Consider the following 17,883-nt stretch of genomic DNA (forward strand, 5'->3'; position numbering starts at 1 on the left):
ATTTTTTCTTCTTTCAGGTATAGAAATTAGTATATGACCAGAACAACTAAACCTGAAGGAGAATTGCTAGAATTAGATCCTGAAATAGACAAAACTCGGAGAACCATTAAGATAGCAAGAAGAAATCAAGAGCCAGAACCCGAACCTAAAGCTATTGAAGGTCCAATTATGGCTAATAACAATAATAACATGCAAAGATCTCCGAGGGACTATGGAGCCCTAATATTCAAGGATTCAAGTCTAGCATCACCAGGACTACAATCAAGGCCAATAATTTTGAACTCAAACCAGCATGGCTCCAGATGATCCAGCAAACTCAATTTGGAGGCTCACCTATAGAGGATCCACAGTATCACCTACAGTTCTTTCTCGTTCTATGCGATACTTTCAAGATGAATGGAGTCTCTGATCAAGCCATTTGACTCTGAGCATTCCCATTCTCATTAAGAGATAAAGCAAGGAAGTGGCTGTTCTCTCAACTAACTAGTACTTTCACTACTTAGGACAGTCTTTCATAAGCCTTCCGAGCAAGGTACTTTCCACTTGCAAAAACCACAAAATTGAGGTTAGAACTGAACACCTTTAGGCAAAAGGAAGGAGAGTCACTCTATGACATATGGGAGAGATACAAAGACCTTAAATGTGAATGTCCCCACCATAGCATAGAAGACTGGCTCCTTGTCCAGAATTTCTACAATGGTTTACTACTGTAACACCCTCCCTGTAGCAACTCTGTACATTCTACTGTTTCGGTGACCAGTGTCAGTCCGGACAGTTAGAACATCCGAAAAAATATTTAAACTAAAGTGAGGAACCATAATTAACTCAAATATTAATAAGAAAAATTTAGGAAAAATTTTAGAAATAAAATACAACCAAGTTAAATGAGCCGGTGCCCTAAAGATAGGTAACCTAGTGAGAAGTTACGGTTCTCGCAACTAGGAGCCCTAGACCTGGGGGAAAAATTATAAAATAATTTTTGGGACTCCAGAGAAAGGTCATTGAGGTTCTTATGGCATTAGAATGCCAAGGAAATGCTTAGAAAAATTTTTCAATTGGTACAGACAATTTTGGCCCGTTAAGCCAAACGGAGGGCATTTTGGTCATTTCGTCTTCAGAGATGATTTTTGGCCGAATTGTCCAGTTAATCAAATAATTATTATGATCTAAAATATGAATAAATATTGCTAAAAATTAAATTGAAAATGAGTAGAGAAGAGAAGAAAAGAAAATGAAAGAAAATACTAATTATGACATCATATGATGTCATTTAAATTTCCTCCACCAATCACAATTTGTTAAACTCATTAAAAGAGATAAAAGAGACCAAAAAATTGAAAAACCAATCTGCATCTTCAACCTTTGGGCAGCCAAAAACGTAGAGTGAGAGAGAGAGAGAGAGAGAGAGAGAGAGAAGAGAAGAGATTCCACCATTTTCAAGCTTAAAAGCTTGAATTTCCTCTCCATTTGTTCGCCAAAATTGCCAAGTTCCTTCACAAAAATTTGATCTTTCACCTAGAAAAATCTATTGGTAGCCAAAGAAGAAGAGATTAGGGAGGTTTAATCAAGGTTAAGCGAAGCTCAAAAAGGTTAGTGCACTAAACAATTTATTTTCTTTCTTTAATCTTATAAGCATGCTAAATCAAGTAGAAATTCTGTGAAATTAAAAGAAAAACTTGAGTAAATAAAATCTCTAAATTTTTCAGCCATGAGAAAGTTTAAGGATTTTTGGTTTTTGATGAAATTAGGTGGCTTAATTGTGTTATTGATGAGTATAGATAATGGATAAAGTGATTTGGTATGAGTTTGGTGTTTGTATGCCATGAATTGGAAATTGGAGTTAGGGTTTGAGCATGACTTGGAGACTTTAATCATGTAATGATGAAAGTAAGTTTTAATGGTCAATTAGTGACCATTTGGTTATGTGTAAACAAGAAATGAGGTGGTTTGATTAGTGGGAATTGCAGTTGGTGTGGCTACCCATGGTGACCTACAGAATTTGACATGAGTCCAGCAGGTTTGGGCAGCCATAACTTGAATTTTACAGGTTCAATTGGTGCAAGGCCAATTGGACATAAAACTAGACACATAATGACACAACTTTGGTGAAGAAACCATGCCCATAAAACCAAACCAAGTGGACCAAAAGCTTGCCCTAATCCGGGTGATCTACAGTCTGTTTTTGCAGAATGACCAAATGAATAGTGTTTGGTCATTTGGCCATAACTTAATGTAGAATGGTCCAATTGACCTGAAATTTTACCAGCAACAAGCTAAGATATATATCAACAACTTTGATGAAGAAACCTAACTCAAATTACGAGCAGAACGTATCCAACAAGTGAGTTGCAGTCACTATTCACTGCACTATAGATATGGTCAGTCCAGAAAAATTTCAATCCGGCCAGTTGTGGTCTTTGGACCATAACTTAAGCTACAAAACTCCAAATGGAGTGATTCAAAAAAGGAAATGCAACTAGAAAAAATAAGGAACAACTTTCATGTTGATTAGTTTTCCAAATTCCCACTGCAAAATTGACAAATGGAATAGTAAAACAAGGCATAAAAAGTGAAAATTCTGCCCAACTAACATTAAGCTTAGAAATAGTATTAGCAACCAATACCAACAAATTTTGAATGCAAAATGTGGCATTTAATGATATTAAAACCAATGTACCTATTGCCTATGCAAAATTCAACATTTTCGTTGACCAATGAATGGAATAGTAACACTAAAACTTAAATTCCAAAAATTGTGAAACTTAAAAGTGTGAAATGCCCTAATATACCTAACAAGATTGGTTTGGATAGCTTGGCATGCCAATAGGGTTCAGTTAGTAGTATTGCACATGGCATTATGTCATTCTGTGATTTCATGGCTTTTAGCCATTCTAACATCATGTTGATACTTGGCCTTGTACCTAATGTTATTACAGCTTATTAGCTGTTCTGTTGCACACCGGGAGATACATATGTGATCGATGGTGTGACGGCCCGAGGTACTTGATACCCAGTGCCAGTTTACTCGTTTATCCAGTCCAGTCATCCAGTATAGGTTACTTGGGCACCCAAAACTAAAAGTGAACAAATTTAATGAAATAATGAAAAGAACAAGTACATAATAAATAAGATTACCAATAATGATAAAAAAAAAAAAAATTGTTTGCATAAAACATCAAAACATGCACTGCATATTTACTTCCTATTATTTCTTTTTATTTTATTATTGGCACCACTAAGCATTATTGCTTAGCAAGTTGCTTTTGCCACGCGTAGGTTCTGGAGATACTAATCGAGAGCCCAGTAGACCACAGACTGGGTGAGACCTTCTACAGCTCTGCATAGTATCCGTATCACCTCACCATCTTCTGTGCATTGGTAGGACACTAGGTTTCATTTTGGTATTTTGTAACTAATTTTTATTTTCTCTTGTGTAATTGAGACTTATGTAATGTATTTTGATATTAATGTAAATAGTGGAAATTGTGTTTATGAATGGAAAATTGAGTATTTATTTATTGCTTATATATGAATACCATGAGAAATGAATGATTGAGAAATGGAAATGTTGTTGAAAAATATTGAGATTTTGATGATTATTGGAGTTTGAGAATGATTGGAAATGATTATTGGAAGTGTTTTTCACAGGTTCCGAAGAACTGTTTTCTCCATTTTTAGCCAGTACTCTGTCGGATTTTCTATAAAATTTTCGGAACCTCAAATAAATTATAATTTCAATAAATGACTTAAATGAATTATATTTCACAAATTATATTCAAAACTATGATAAAAATAAATTAAGGAAGAATAAAAATGATTGAGATAAAATAGAGTGTTCCGGTACACTGTGTGACATATCTTACTCGGATATACTGTAGACGGGTAAGGGGTGTCACAACTACTAGTTACAAGGAGTTTAGTTGATTCAATAGTAGTAGGAGACCTTGTGGAGAAAATAGTGGCTGAAGCTTTGGAATTACTGGAAAGTGTTGCGTAAAATAATTTTGAGTGGTCAAATGAAAGGGGAGATGCAAGAAGAACAGCAGGGATCCAAGAATTGGATGCCCTCAGCATGATTAATGCTCAGTTTGACCAACACACCAAAAGACTTGATAGAATGTAGGCCAATGCAATAGGAGCAAGTAACCAATTATGCGCTAGCTATGAAGAGGTCATACAACTTCAAAATGCAATCTTTACAGCGAGCTTTCCACAGAGCAACTGAAGTATGTGAACAATGGAGGGAACTTCAATCGGAGGTAGGTCAGTAATCCATATTCCTACACATATAACCCTAGATGGAGGAACCACCCAAACTTCTCATGGTTTAACTCACAAAATTCTCAGAACCAACCCATAAACAAAAAGTAAGGATATAAGCCACCACCACCACCAGGTTTCCAGAACAAAGGATAAAATTTGATGCAGCAACAACCACCACTCCCTCAACCTCAACAGGCAGAATCAAAGTTGGCTATGGAGTCCATGATGGAGAGCTTTTTAGCAGCACAACAATAGCAAAATGAGATGATCAAGCAACTAACTTCCAAAGTGGATCAACTGGCCACCCAAAATAAAATGCTTGAAAATCAAATCACTCAACATGCCAATTCTTCAAGCAAACAACGTGGAAAATTACCTAGTTAACCTCAGATGAATCCCAAAGAACATTACAAAGCTGTCATTTTGAGGAGTGGGAGAACATTAAAAGGACTAGAATAAAAGCAAGAATAGAAGGAAGAAACTCCTAGAAATCCTGACATTTAAGAAGAAGAAGAAGATAAGCAAGTTGAGGAAAGCAAAGAAGAGGGGGAAAAGAAGAAAAAGAAACTACCAGAACCTTACTAGCCCCCCTTACCTTTTCCTCAGACATTCTAGAAAGCTGAATTGCACAAGCAGTTTGGGAAATTTTTAAAGGTTTTATAGAAGCTCTGTATCAATATTCCCTTTATAGAAGCGTTATCTCATATGCCCTCCTATACAAAAGTTATAAAGGAAATCCTTTCTAAGAAAAGGAGAGTGGAGGACTATGAGATAGTTGCTCTAATAGAAGAATGTAGTGCCATCCTACAGAACAAGCTACCTCCAAAATTAAAAGATCCTGGAAACTTCTCCATACCATGCTTGATTAGCAATATGAATATTGACAAAGCCTTCTATGACCTTGGAGCCAACGTGAGCCTAATGTCCTTGTCCATATGTCAAAAGCTAAATGTGGGAGAGCTGAGACCAACTACCATCTCCTTGGAATTAGTAGATAGATCTATCAAGTACCTAATTGGCATCCTAGAAAACATCCCCATCAAGGTGGAAAAATTTTTCATTCTAGTAAATTTTGTTGTCTTAGAGATGGAGGAAGATATGTAAATTCCTATAATATTGGGAAGACCTTTCTTAGCAACAGCTGGAGTAATCATAGACGTTAAAAATGGGCATCTAACTCTCAAAGTGGGGGATGAAGAGGTAGAATTCAACCTGTTCCAAGCAATGAAGCAAAAGTCTAAACCTGATGAATGTTTAAGGGTTAACATCATAGACATGCTAGTGGAGGAATAATTTCAAAAGAGATATCCTGAAGACCCTCTTGAAGCTTCTATAGTGCATGGCCACACAATGGAGAATGAGAATAAGGAAATTACAGCATATATAGAATCTTTTGAGGTAAATCCACCTCTGCCTTTGGCCTAAGCACTTATGGTAGAAAATCTACAGGAAGAGTAACCCAAGAAAAACCTTTAAAAAGAAATAAAATAGGTAGAATTAAAACCTCTTCCTTCTACACTGAGGTATGTATTCTTGGACTCTAATTCTAAACATCTTATCATTTTAAATGCTAGTCTAAATTTTGCAGAAGAGGAAAAACTCTTAGGGAAACTTAGGACCCATAGCAAGTCTATACGGTACACCATAGAAGACGTTGAGGGAATCAACCCTTCCATTTGTATGCATAGAATACCTATGAAAGAGAACAGTAAACCCACCATTGAACACTAAAGGAGACTAAACCCTAACATGAAAGAGATAATGAAAAAAGAAATTTTAAAACTACTAGGCGTAGGTATTATATACCCAATATCTGATAGCAAATGGGTCAGTCCAGTGCATGCTGTTCCTAAGAAGGGAAGGACAACTGTGGTAAAAAATGACCATAATGAATTGATCCTAGTAGTCACTAGTTGGCAAATGTGCATTGATTATAGAAAATTGAATAGTGCCACCAGGAAAGACCATTTTCCTCTTTCATTTATAGATCAAATGTTAGAGAGGCTGGCCAAACATTCCTATTTCTATTATCTAGAAGGGTATCCTGGATTCTTCCAAATTCTCATTCACCTTGAGGACGAAGAAAAGGCCGCATTCACTTGCCTTTATAGAACATTTGCATATAGAAGAATGCTTTTTGGTCTTTGTAATGGCCTCGCAACTTTTCAAAGATGTATGATGGCCATTTTTTTTTTATTATATTGAAAATATAATGGAAGTTTTTAAGGATGACTTTTTTGTCTATAGAACCAGATTTGATGAATGCTTAACTAATCTGTCTAAAGTGCTTTAAAGATGTGAAGAATCAAATCTAGTTCTTAATTAGGAAAAATGCCATTTCATGATAAGAGAGGGCATAATCCTTGGGCACCTAGTTTTAGAAAGAGGGATAGAAGTTGACAAGGCAAAAATAGAGATCATCGAAAAAATGTCACCACCTTTATCAGTCAAGGAAGTGCGGTGCTTTTTAGGGCATGCAGGCTTCTACAGAAGATTTATCTAGGACTTCTCCGAAATAGCTAAGTCATTAACTAATTTGCTAAATCAAAATGTTCCCTTTGACTTTGATGAAAGTTGCCTTGTTGCCTTTTGCAGGATAAAAGAAGCCCTTATCTCAGCACCAATAATGCAACCACCTAATTGAGAGTTGCCATTCGAGATAATGTGCGATGCAAATGATTGCGTAGTAAAGGCAGTGATTGGACATAGAAAGGACAAGAAACTTCATGCCATCTACTGTGCCAATAAAACACTTAGTGATGCATAAGTGAATGACACAACCACAGAAAAAGAATTTTTAGCTATTATCTTTGTAGTTAACGAGTTCAGATTTTATTTGGTTGGCTCTAAAGTTGTCATCTACATAGACCATGCTGCCATTAGGTACCTCCTGAACAAGAAAGAAGAAAAACCAAGGTTGATCCGGTGGATTCTACTTATTTAAGAATTCATTCTTGAAATCAAAGATAGAAAGAGGATTAAAAATGTGGTAACTGACCATCTATCCAAGCTCAGGTGAAAAGAACATGGGGATAGCTTTAATGATTTACCAATTGGTGATTCCTTTTCAGATGAGAACTTATTTGTAATCTCCCAAGCCCCTTAGTATGCTAACATTATTAATTACCTTATGCGCAGTGTTTTGCCACCCAACATGTCCTACCAGCAAAGGAAAAAATTCCTGCGTAATGTGAGATACTACACATGGGAAGAACCTGTAACACCCTCACTTTAGCTAGTCCATACATTCTACTATTTCGGTGACTAATATTGGTCTGAACAGTCAGAATGTCTAGAACTATATTTAGACTAGAGTGAGGAGTCATAAATAGCCCAAAAAAATGCCAAGAAAAATTAAGAAAAAATTTTAGAAACAAAATACATTAAGGTTAAATGAGCCGTAGCCCCAGCGATGGGTGACTCTAATAGGAAGTTGCGGTGAAGACAGTTAGCAACCCTAAACCCTAGGAAAATTTTGTGAAATAATTTTTGGGACTCCAGGGAGGAGTGACTGAGGGTTCGATGACAATAAATTGCTAAGAAAAGCCAAGGAAAATTGAAATAATCGGTGCAGACAATTTTAGCTCATTAAGCTAAACGGAGGGCATTTTGATCATTTAGCCTTCGGAGATGATTTTTGACCAACTTGTCCATTTAAGTAAATAAATTATATGACAGAAATGTGAATAAATATTACTAAATATTTAATTAGAAATGAGAAAAGAAATTGAAATTAAATTAGATTTATGATCTAAGCATGATGTAATTAAAAAGCAACACCCAATCACAATTTGACCAATTAAATAAAGGGATAAAAATGAAATAAAAATTAGATAAAAACAAAAACCAAATAGCCATTTTCCCCATTTTTCTTCTCATGGCTGAAAATCTCTCATCTCTCTCTTCCATGAAAAATTTCTTCATCTCTCTTAATTTTCATTGATTTCCCTTCACAAAACCCTAGACCTCCTTCATTAAAACTTGCCTACACCACTTGGGAAGGTGTTTGGCTGCTAAAAAACCAAAGAAAGTGAAGGAAATTGAAGGGAGAAAATCTCTCCAAAGAGGTTAGTGTCTAATCACTCATCTCTCTCTCTTAATTCTTGCTTAAGAGCTTGATTAAAGTTAGAATTAGTGAGAAAATGAATGAAATTCATGTGAATGAAAACCCCAATTTTGGCAGCCTTGTTTAGGTTAGGATTTTGATGAATTGATTGAATTGGAATGGGAATTGATGATACCTTAACATGAATTTATGAATTAGAACACTAATTAGTATGTTTGATGCAAGAATTGAAACTTTGAAAATTTGGATTTAAGTAAAATTAGGGTTTTGCTCATATGGTGGTTGATGAACATTTTAAAGGTCAATTAGTGACCATTTGGTGAGGTTTGACCATAAAATGAGACAAATTGTGGCTTTAGATATTGAAATGTGTAGGCTGCCCTATGTGATGTATGCTGGACTATTGGAGTCCAGTGTGTTTGGACAGCTCTCATTGAATTTTTGTAGCTTCAATTGGTATAAGGCCAATTAGAGGTGAAACTAGACACATAATGCAGCATTTTTGGTGAAGAAACCATGCCTAGAAAACTAACTTAGGTTAACCTAAAAATTGAGCTAGTCCGGGTAACACACATGCTGCCCTGGAAAAGTGACTAAATGAATAGTGTTCGTTCAAATGGTCATAACTCAGTGTAGAAATATCCAATTGACTTGATTTTTATGTCAATGGAAAGCTTAGACAATTTAGAACAATTTTCATGAAGAACACAAACTCAAATTCTGACCATAACCCATCTGAATTATCAACCAAATCAGGGTACCAAAACTGCCACAACCAATTCTGCCCAGAAATTGTGGGTAGATACCAATCCGGCCAGTCGTAAATAAATTAGCATAACTTGAGCAAGAAAACTCCGAATGGAGTGATTCAAAAATGAAATTAAAGAAGATATAATAAAAAAAAAACAACTTTGATGAAGAGAGTTTGGTTAAATTTTTAATGTAGCAATGACCAATGGAATAGTAAACATAAGCTATGAAATCTGGAAATTTGAAATAATGTTAAATGAGTTTTGAAATGGAATTGGCAACAAGTGCCAACATTTGTAAAATGAAAAATGTGTTATGTTGGTGTATTTAAAACCAACTTACCCATTGTGTATGAAAAAGTCAATATTTTGGTTGACTAGTAAAGTGAATAGTAACCAATGTATATCAAATGCAAAGAATTACATAATAAAATTTTATAACATGCCCTAGTATGCCTAGTGTGATTGGTTTGGATAGGTTGGCATGCCAATAGGGTTCTGATGAAGGAGCAGAAGCATGTAAATTATTAGATTAGAATATTGAATTCAAAAATTTTCTTCTAGGGTTTCACGCATTATGCCACATAAATTATGCGCCTAATTGATTTCAATGTTCAATTGCATAATAAAACACTTTTAATATGTATTAGAATCTATATTTGCCATTTAAGATTTTAAAATTAATAAATTAATTCATTAGAACCCTAGATTGATACAAGAATTGTGTAACACCCCTCATCAGTCTACAGTGTAGCCGAGCAAGGCATGCTACACGGTGTGCCGGAGCACCTGATCTTATCTGATTTCATTACAGTTCTTGATTTATTTATTCAAAAATTTTATTTAAGGTTTAGGCTATTTTTACTTTTATCAAAATCTAACTACTTTAGAAATTTCAAAGAAATTTAAATGACAATTCGTCAACGTGCAGACTGTAATTTGGACTAACAGTTCTTCTGAACCTGCAAAAAACAATTTCAATATATACTCAATTTCTCAAACTTCATAGTCTCAAAAATTTTCAAATATAATGTATCTCAATACAGTATCCAGATTTCTCAGAAATCTCATCAGATTTTCAACATCTCAATATTCACAAGTACAATCTCATTATAACTCAAATTCAATTCACATATTAAAATACTTACTTTGAGTAGCTTCCATAATTCATAGGTTAATTACATGAGTTTATTTTGTACAAGATATACAAATAATTTGCAATGTGCTAGGAATGAACAATATATATAACATGTATAAAATGAGCCCTATCTACATGCATTGCTGAGGAGGTGACAATCTTGAACTCTTCGACACTTACAGTGTCCGGACTCCAAAAATCTCAGTCGACAGTCTACTGGTTTTACCTTCAGTACCTGCGCAAGGAAGCAATTCCATCGCGCTAAGCATTTCTGCTTAGTGGTGCAATAATATAATAAGAAATAATATATACAAGTAAAGAAATAAATAAATCATAATTCAGATACTCAGGAATCAATTTAATTTGGTATGGTATTTCTAGTATCAACTATCTCATATACTAGTTTGTTCCTCTTTGGAAGTGCTTAGTTTATAACTTTTCAGTAATACTACCCAGTATACAAATTATTCTAACTGTACTGTATTTCAAGTCTCTATGGTTCTGCAATTTATATTTTTGTTATGTTTCTTTTGCTAATAACTTTTACTCATTCATTCAATACTTAAATTAATTATACTGAAATTTCATTATACTTAACTTAACTTAATTGCTTGAATTGAATAATATTTTAACTGACTGCCCATGTAGCCTATACACTGACCAGACTGGATAAATGGATATACTAGCACTGGGTACCTAGTACCTCAGGCTGTCACACCATCAGTCACAAAGTATCTCCCGGTGTGCAAATAGTGTGGCTAAAAAGCCATATAATCAATCAGGCATTAAGCCGAGTATAATAACACAATCTGTATAGCCATAGGCTATTAAAATCATAGTATGCCATAATAAGCCATAAACCACAATATGACGTAAAGTCATTTACAGAACAGCTGTCAGAATCCTATTGGCATGCCAACCTATCCAAACTAGTCAACTAGGCAAATTAGGGCATATTACAATATTACATATTTAATTCTTTATTCATAGGGTTTATACATCTTTATGCCTTTCACTGGTCAATAAAATTATTGACCTTTTTATGCATCATGGATAGGTTGATTCTAGCATCAACATGTCACAATTTACAATTCAATATGTTGTCAATATAATGCAATTTACCCTTTTCACAAGTTGGCATTCATTGCCGAATCACTTCAAGCATCATTTTATGTAATAACCAATTTTAAATTTTAGTGTGCTAGATTGGTCTAGCTTAAAGTCCTATTTCCCTTGGTTTTTAGCTTCTGGTCAAAGAAGCAAAATTGTAGCTCTATGTCTTATTACACGCGGGGCAAAATTTCAGGTCATTCTAAGTTGTATAGACCAAGATATGGTCAATTTACTAAAGTTGGACAGATTGCACCTTTAATGCAAAATTTGGTCAATTTCTCAATTTTTGATTGCTAGATTTGTCTAGCTTAAGGTCCTATTTCTTTGGTACTATTCCCTTCAATTCATTTCAGTAGTCAACCTATAATGTTGACCCTTGGTGCAGTCTACATGAGTCAATTCTAATGTTACCAATATGTCACATTTTATAGCCCTTTAGTGTTGGTATATTTTACCAATTTCATTTCCAAGTGTATTGCATTTTATTGCAATTTACTGGATTTCGGTCTACTATTTTGACCTAGCCGGACGACCTAGTTCCCTCGATTTTTGGGCTTCGGTCCAAACTACAAACTTGTAGGTCTATGTCTTATGGAACGTGGGGCAAAATTTCAGGTCATTCTAATTTATGTAGACCAAGTTATGGTCATTTTACTATTGCTGGTCAAAAAGTATCAAAATTGGTCACTTTAGGTCATTTTAGGTCATTTTAGGTTCGGCCAGTTTTTGTACCCGAAATTGTGCAAGCTTTTTTACTTGCTTATGGTCATTTCTGGGCTTGGGTGTCTTCATAATACTTGTAGATATAGGTCTTAGCTATTCATGGTCAAAATTTCAGGTCAATTGGACATGTTTTGAGTGAGTTATGGCCTAAACACTAACTGCTGCCCAAAGGGTCAGTTTTCAGGCCCTAAATGCACTAATCCGGATTTGGTCACTTTTTAAGTTCAGTTTCTAGGCCGAATTTTGGCAACATTTCTACATGAAATTTGGCCTATTTGGTGTCTAGTTTCACCCCATATTGGCTTCATACCAATTGGGTTCATAGTTTGGCACTTATGGCCTCATTTAGGTACCGCCTTCAATACACAACCTGTACAAAGCACATACACTCCCAATTTGATGTTCCTTCTCCTCCTCATTACTACAATATTCAATCAACAAAACTTCCATACATATATTGTAAACCATTCCAGCAACAATTCTGGGCAGAATATTCAAGTGCTCAATGCACACAATTCAACATTAAGTTCAACATTTATTTCCACCAAATTCAACATACTTCAATGTCAATATTACACATACACTTCAACATAATCATACTTCAATGTCACTTACACTTGCTGCCCACAATTTAACATTAGCATATATCATTAATAACTACATGTTCACACACAAATTCAAGCTATTAGGGGCTGCCAAATATGGCAGTTTGCTTAAGGCATCAATGTTCCATTTCACACCCTTAATTCAAACACTACATGCATATACTTAGATACAAACTTACTACAACTTTCATTTGAATTAATCAACCTTCATTTCCATTCATTAGAAGTAAAAATAACTCAAGCTCAACAAGGGTTCATGGCTGCCCAAAATGAAGCAACAACACAAATCTCCAATAATTGTTTCAAACCATAATTTAAATTTCTCAATTTCAATCAATTCAAGTCCTATCACTTCCCATACATATACCCATATCAAACATCATCTTTAAACTCATCTACATCATTTAAACACATCAAAATCCCATGAATGTCTTGGCTGCCGAAATGAAGGGCTCACCAAATATACATTAATTTACCCAATTTCTTCACAAATCAACTTACCCAAAGCTCAAAACAAGATCTAATGAAAGAAAATGGGGAGATTAAGCACTAACCTTAATTCAAGAACTTTCCAAGCTTGTGAAACTTCAAAAGTTTCCTTTCTTTTTGCTACCTATAGCTTTCCCATGATGTGAGGACCAATTTTAATGAAGGGACTCTTCAGTTTTAAGTTGAAAATGATAAGTTTGGTGAGCTTGCATGGAACTCATCCATGGAGGAAAGGAAGAGCTCCATTTCGGCATTTTAGAGAATTGGAGAAAATGAAGTGAGTTAGTGGATTGTTCCTTGTCATCTTATGTGCTTTATATGCCCACTAACTTAGGTTTATTATTATTATAATTCAAAGTTTCAATCTTTGAAAATTCATCCCCCACTTTTCCTTTAATTGCATTTCATATTTAATTTCATTTTTCATTAAATTTTCAAAATATAATACCACTTATTTTTCATGGACATTTAAGTCAAAAGTCAACTCTAGGTGTCAATTGACCAAAATACCCCTCTTCGGGTCAAGTTCAGACTTTTTCGGTAATATCAATTTACTCCTTGTACCGCCGGTTTCTTTAATTTTTATTTTTCGTTTATACTAACTTTCTTATTTTTATTTGACATTTTCAATGTCAATTACACCTCAGTAAACCTTTAATTATGTCCCGAAAATATTTCTCGGGGTTCCCCGCGTCCAGGGTTAGTCAACGATTCTCGCCGTAACTTCCCGGTGCGGTCACCCATCGCTACGGGTTTGGTTCGTTTAACTTAGTCACATTTTCTCTCTTTCATTTTTGTTTGATTTTTCTTGTATTTTCTTTTTATTTATTTCATCATTATATGTCTGTTCACTATCACCGAAGTGTAATTCCAGACATCCTAACTTGCCTGGACTGTTATTTGACTACTGGAGTAATAGAACGTACAGAACACGTATAGGGAGGATGTTATAATTCTTCCCCTCTAAATAAAAATTTCGTCCTCAAAATTTACCTGATGTGAAGAGCTGAGGGAACTATTGTCTCATTGTCTCCTCGCTCTCCCATGTTGCCTCTTCCATGTTGTGGTGTCTCCATAGGATTTTCACTAGTGGAATTGTCTTATTTCTGAGCTCTTTTACCTCTCGTGCCATGATTTTAATTGGTTCTTCTTCATATGTCAGGTCAGGTTGTACCACAATTTCTTCTGCTGAGATGACATGTGAAGGATCTAATCTGTATCTTCTGAGCATCGAGACATGGAACACATTATGTATCTTGTCTAGCTCAGGTGGTAAGGCTAATCTGTAGGCTACTAGTCATACACGTTCAATAACTTCATATGGGCCAATAAACCTAGGGCTTAATTTTCCCTTTTTCCTGAATCTCAACACTTTCTTCCACGGTGATACTCTGAGAAATACTTTCTCGCCAACTTCATACTCAATGTCCTTTCTTTTCAAGTCAGCTTAAGATTTCTGTCGGTCTGAGGCAACTTTCAAATTGGCCTTTATCAGTTTCACCTTTTCCTCTGTCTGTTTTATTAGGTCTGGCTCCACTAGCTTATCTTCACCCAACTCAGTCCAACATACAGGTGTTCTGCATTTTCTCCCATACAGTGCTTCATAGGGTGCCATTTGTATGCTAGCTTGATAGCTATTATTATATGCAAATTCTGCCAGTGGAAGGTATCTGTCCCAACTTCCCTCAAACTCAATAACACAACTTCTCAGCATATCCTCGAGGACCTATCACCTATGTTCGGTGATTATTATCATTATCAGTTCAATTATTGTTTACAATAACTCAATGAGTTTCAAAATTTACCTGGATTATTCTTTCCGACTGTCCATTCGTCTGAGGATGAAAAGCCGTACTAAAATGGAGTTGTGTGCCCAAGGATTCTTGTAGTTTCTTCCAAAATCTAGATGTAAACTTCGGGTCTCTATCAGATATAATGGAAAGTGGGATTCCATGTAGTTTAACTATCTCACTGATGTACAATTCTGCTAGCTTTTCTAGTGAGTAGTCAGTTTTAACTGGCAGAAAATGTGTTGATTTGGTCAACCTATCCACAATCACCCATACTGCATCATGCTTCTTCTGAGTGAGAGGTAGACCACTGACAAAGTCCATAGTGACTTGGTCCCATTTCCATTCAGGTATGTTTATGGGCTATAACAAACCTGATGGAACTTGATGTTCTGCTTTGACTTGCTGACATGTCAAGCATCTAGTTACATAGTCAACTATGTCCTTCTTCATACACGCCACGATGTCGGAGTTTCGTGTCATGGTACATTTTGTGCTTCACAGGTGCATAGCATACACACTAATATGAGCTTCTTTTAGAATCTTGGTTTTCAACTCTTTATCATCCGGTACATATACTCTTTCTTTATAAATCAGGCACCCATTTTCTTTCACTTCATATTGGTTTCCTTCCTCCGTGATTTTGCCCATAACAACCATTAATTTCCCATCATCTTACGCCCATCCTGTATCATTGTATGATTCGGCTTCACTTGCAGCTCAGCCAAAATAACTCCATCAATGGAAGGTATCTATTCTTGCTTCCGAAGAGAGCATCAATACAATTTCTAAATGTATTCTCAAATACCTACATCATTCCTTCCTATCAAAAATATTAAAATACTGATAAGACTCCACATCAATGTCCAGATATCTTCATCCTCAAGGTGTTCTTTCTAATTTATAGCCATACTAGATTCTCTAAGCTCATAGCAATTTTTGTGGTAATGGTAGTCCACATTACTGTAACTGAGTCTCTGACTCTAGCTACCTTAGAAGTGTAGTCTTTCGATAGGCTAGTTCTGAAGTTTTAAATTTCTGACTAGAATTTTTTTTTTTCACATTTATTTCCCGTAATAGTACTCTATTCGGGCGTAACTGTATCAAATTATAGATTACATACAAATATTCTTAGTTTATTGTACTATGAGGAAGCACGTAGCTCAACACAATAATCCCATGTCAGTACTGTAATCTGCAGCTTACAATACAAACATCGAGAACATTATATAGTCACTATGTTATAACCTCATGATCTAGGTTTTCTACTTCTTTTTCTAATGCCCTCTGCGACTCTGAGTCAATATCTTAACTTTGAATAATCAAAAGTAAACAGATCTGCATAGTGTCACCTCGACTCTTATGAATGCAATGCATGTATGCACACTAGTTCTTTCTACTTATCTTTGCCTAGGAACGCCTAAACCGTGCTCTGATACCACTAAATGTAACACCCCTCACCCGTCTACAGTGTAGCCGAGCAAGGCGTGCTACACGGCATGCCGGAGCACCTGATCTTATCTGATTTCATTACAGTTCTTGATTTATTTATTCAAAAACTTTATTTAAGGTTTAGGCTATTTTTACTTTTATCAAAATCTAACTACTTTAGAAATTTCAAAGAAATTTAAATGACAATTCAGCAACGTGCCGACTGTAATTTGGACTAACAGTTCTTCTGAACCTGCCAAAAACAATTTCAATATATACTCAATTTCTCAAACTTAATAGTCTTAAAAATTTTCAAACATAATGTATCTCAATACAGTATCCAGATTTCTCAGAAATCTCATCAGATTTTCAACATCTCAATATTCACAAGTACAATCTCATTATAACTCAAATTCAATTCACATATTAAAATACTTACTTTGAGTAGCTTCCATAATTCATAGGTTAATTACATGAGTTTATTTTGTACAAGATATACAAATAATTTGCAATGTGCTAGGAATGAACAATATACATAACATGTATAAAATGAGCCATATCTACATGCATTGCTGAGGAGGTGACAATCTTGAACTCTTCTGGCACTTCTGCAGGTCTGGACTCCAAAAATCTCAGTCGACAGTCTACTGTTTTTACCTTCAGTACCTGCGCGAGGAAGCAATTCCATCGCGCTAAGCATTTCTTCTTAGTGGTGCAATAATATAACAAGAAATAATATATACAAGTCAAGAAAGAAATAAATCATAATTCAGATACTCAGGAATCAATTTAATTTGGTATGGTATTTCTAGCATCAACGATCTCATATACTAGTTTGTTCCTCTTTGGAAGTGCTTAGTTTATAACTTTTCAGTAATACTACCCAGTATACAAATTATTCTAACTGTATTGTATTTCAAGTCTCTACGATTCTGCAATTTATATTTTTGTTATGTTTCTTTTGCTAATCTCTTTTACTCATTCATTCAATACTTAATTTAATTATACTGAAATTTCATTATACTTAACTTAACTTAATTGCTTGAATTGAATAATATTTTAATTGACTGCCCATGTAGCCTATACACTGACCAGACTGGATAAATGGATATACTAACACTAGGTACCTAGTACCTCGGGCCGTCACACCATCGGTCACAAAGTATCTCCCGGTGTGCAAACAGTGTGGCTAAAAAGACATATAATCAATCAAGCATTAAGCCGAGTATAATAACACAATCTGTATAGCCATAGGCTATTAAAATCATAGTATGGCATAATAAGCCATAAACCACAATATGACGTAAAGTCATTTACAGAACAGCTGTTAGAATCCTATTGGCATGCCAACCTATCCAAACTAGTCAACTAGGCAAATTAGGGCATATTACAATATTACATATTTAATTCTTTATTCATAGGGTTTATACATCTTTATGCCTTTCACTGGTCAATAAAATTATTGACTTTTTTATGCATCATGGATAGGTTGATTCCAGCATCAACATGTCACAAT

At 35.1% G+C, this 17,883-nt stretch overlaps 1 protein-coding gene across 1 annotated transcript; it reads left to right on the forward strand.

Moving 5' to 3' along the window:
* The first annotated feature begins 4,968 nt into the window (after positions 1-4,968).
* Positions 4,969-5,556, forward strand: LOC131179462 (uncharacterized). Its single transcript, XM_058146313.1, has 2 exons — positions 4,969-5,270; positions 5,388-5,556. The coding sequence occupies exons 1-2, from the start codon at positions 4,969-4,971 to the stop codon at positions 5,554-5,556; spliced, it is 471 nt and encodes a 156-aa protein (XP_058002296.1).
* The last annotated feature ends 12,327 nt before the right edge of the window (positions 5,557-17,883 follow it).

Source organism: Hevea brasiliensis, chromosome 4, assembly GCF_030052815.1.
Source record: "Hevea brasiliensis isolate MT/VB/25A 57/8 chromosome 4, ASM3005281v1, whole genome shotgun sequence".
In the NCBI taxonomy this organism is placed as follows: domain Eukaryota; kingdom Viridiplantae; phylum Streptophyta; class Magnoliopsida; order Malpighiales; family Euphorbiaceae; genus Hevea; species Hevea brasiliensis.

Excerpts from the sequence above, each read along its gene's own strand:
- LOC131179462 (XM_058146313.1), top strand. The coding sequence starts at position 4,969 with ATGCCCTCCTATACAAAAGTTATAAAGGAAATCCTTTCTAAGAAAAGG. Across the intron at positions 5,271-5,387 it reads TTAGTAGATAGATCTATCAA|ACCTTTCTTAGCAACAGCTG; the intron begins GTACCTAATTGG and ends AATATTGGGAAG.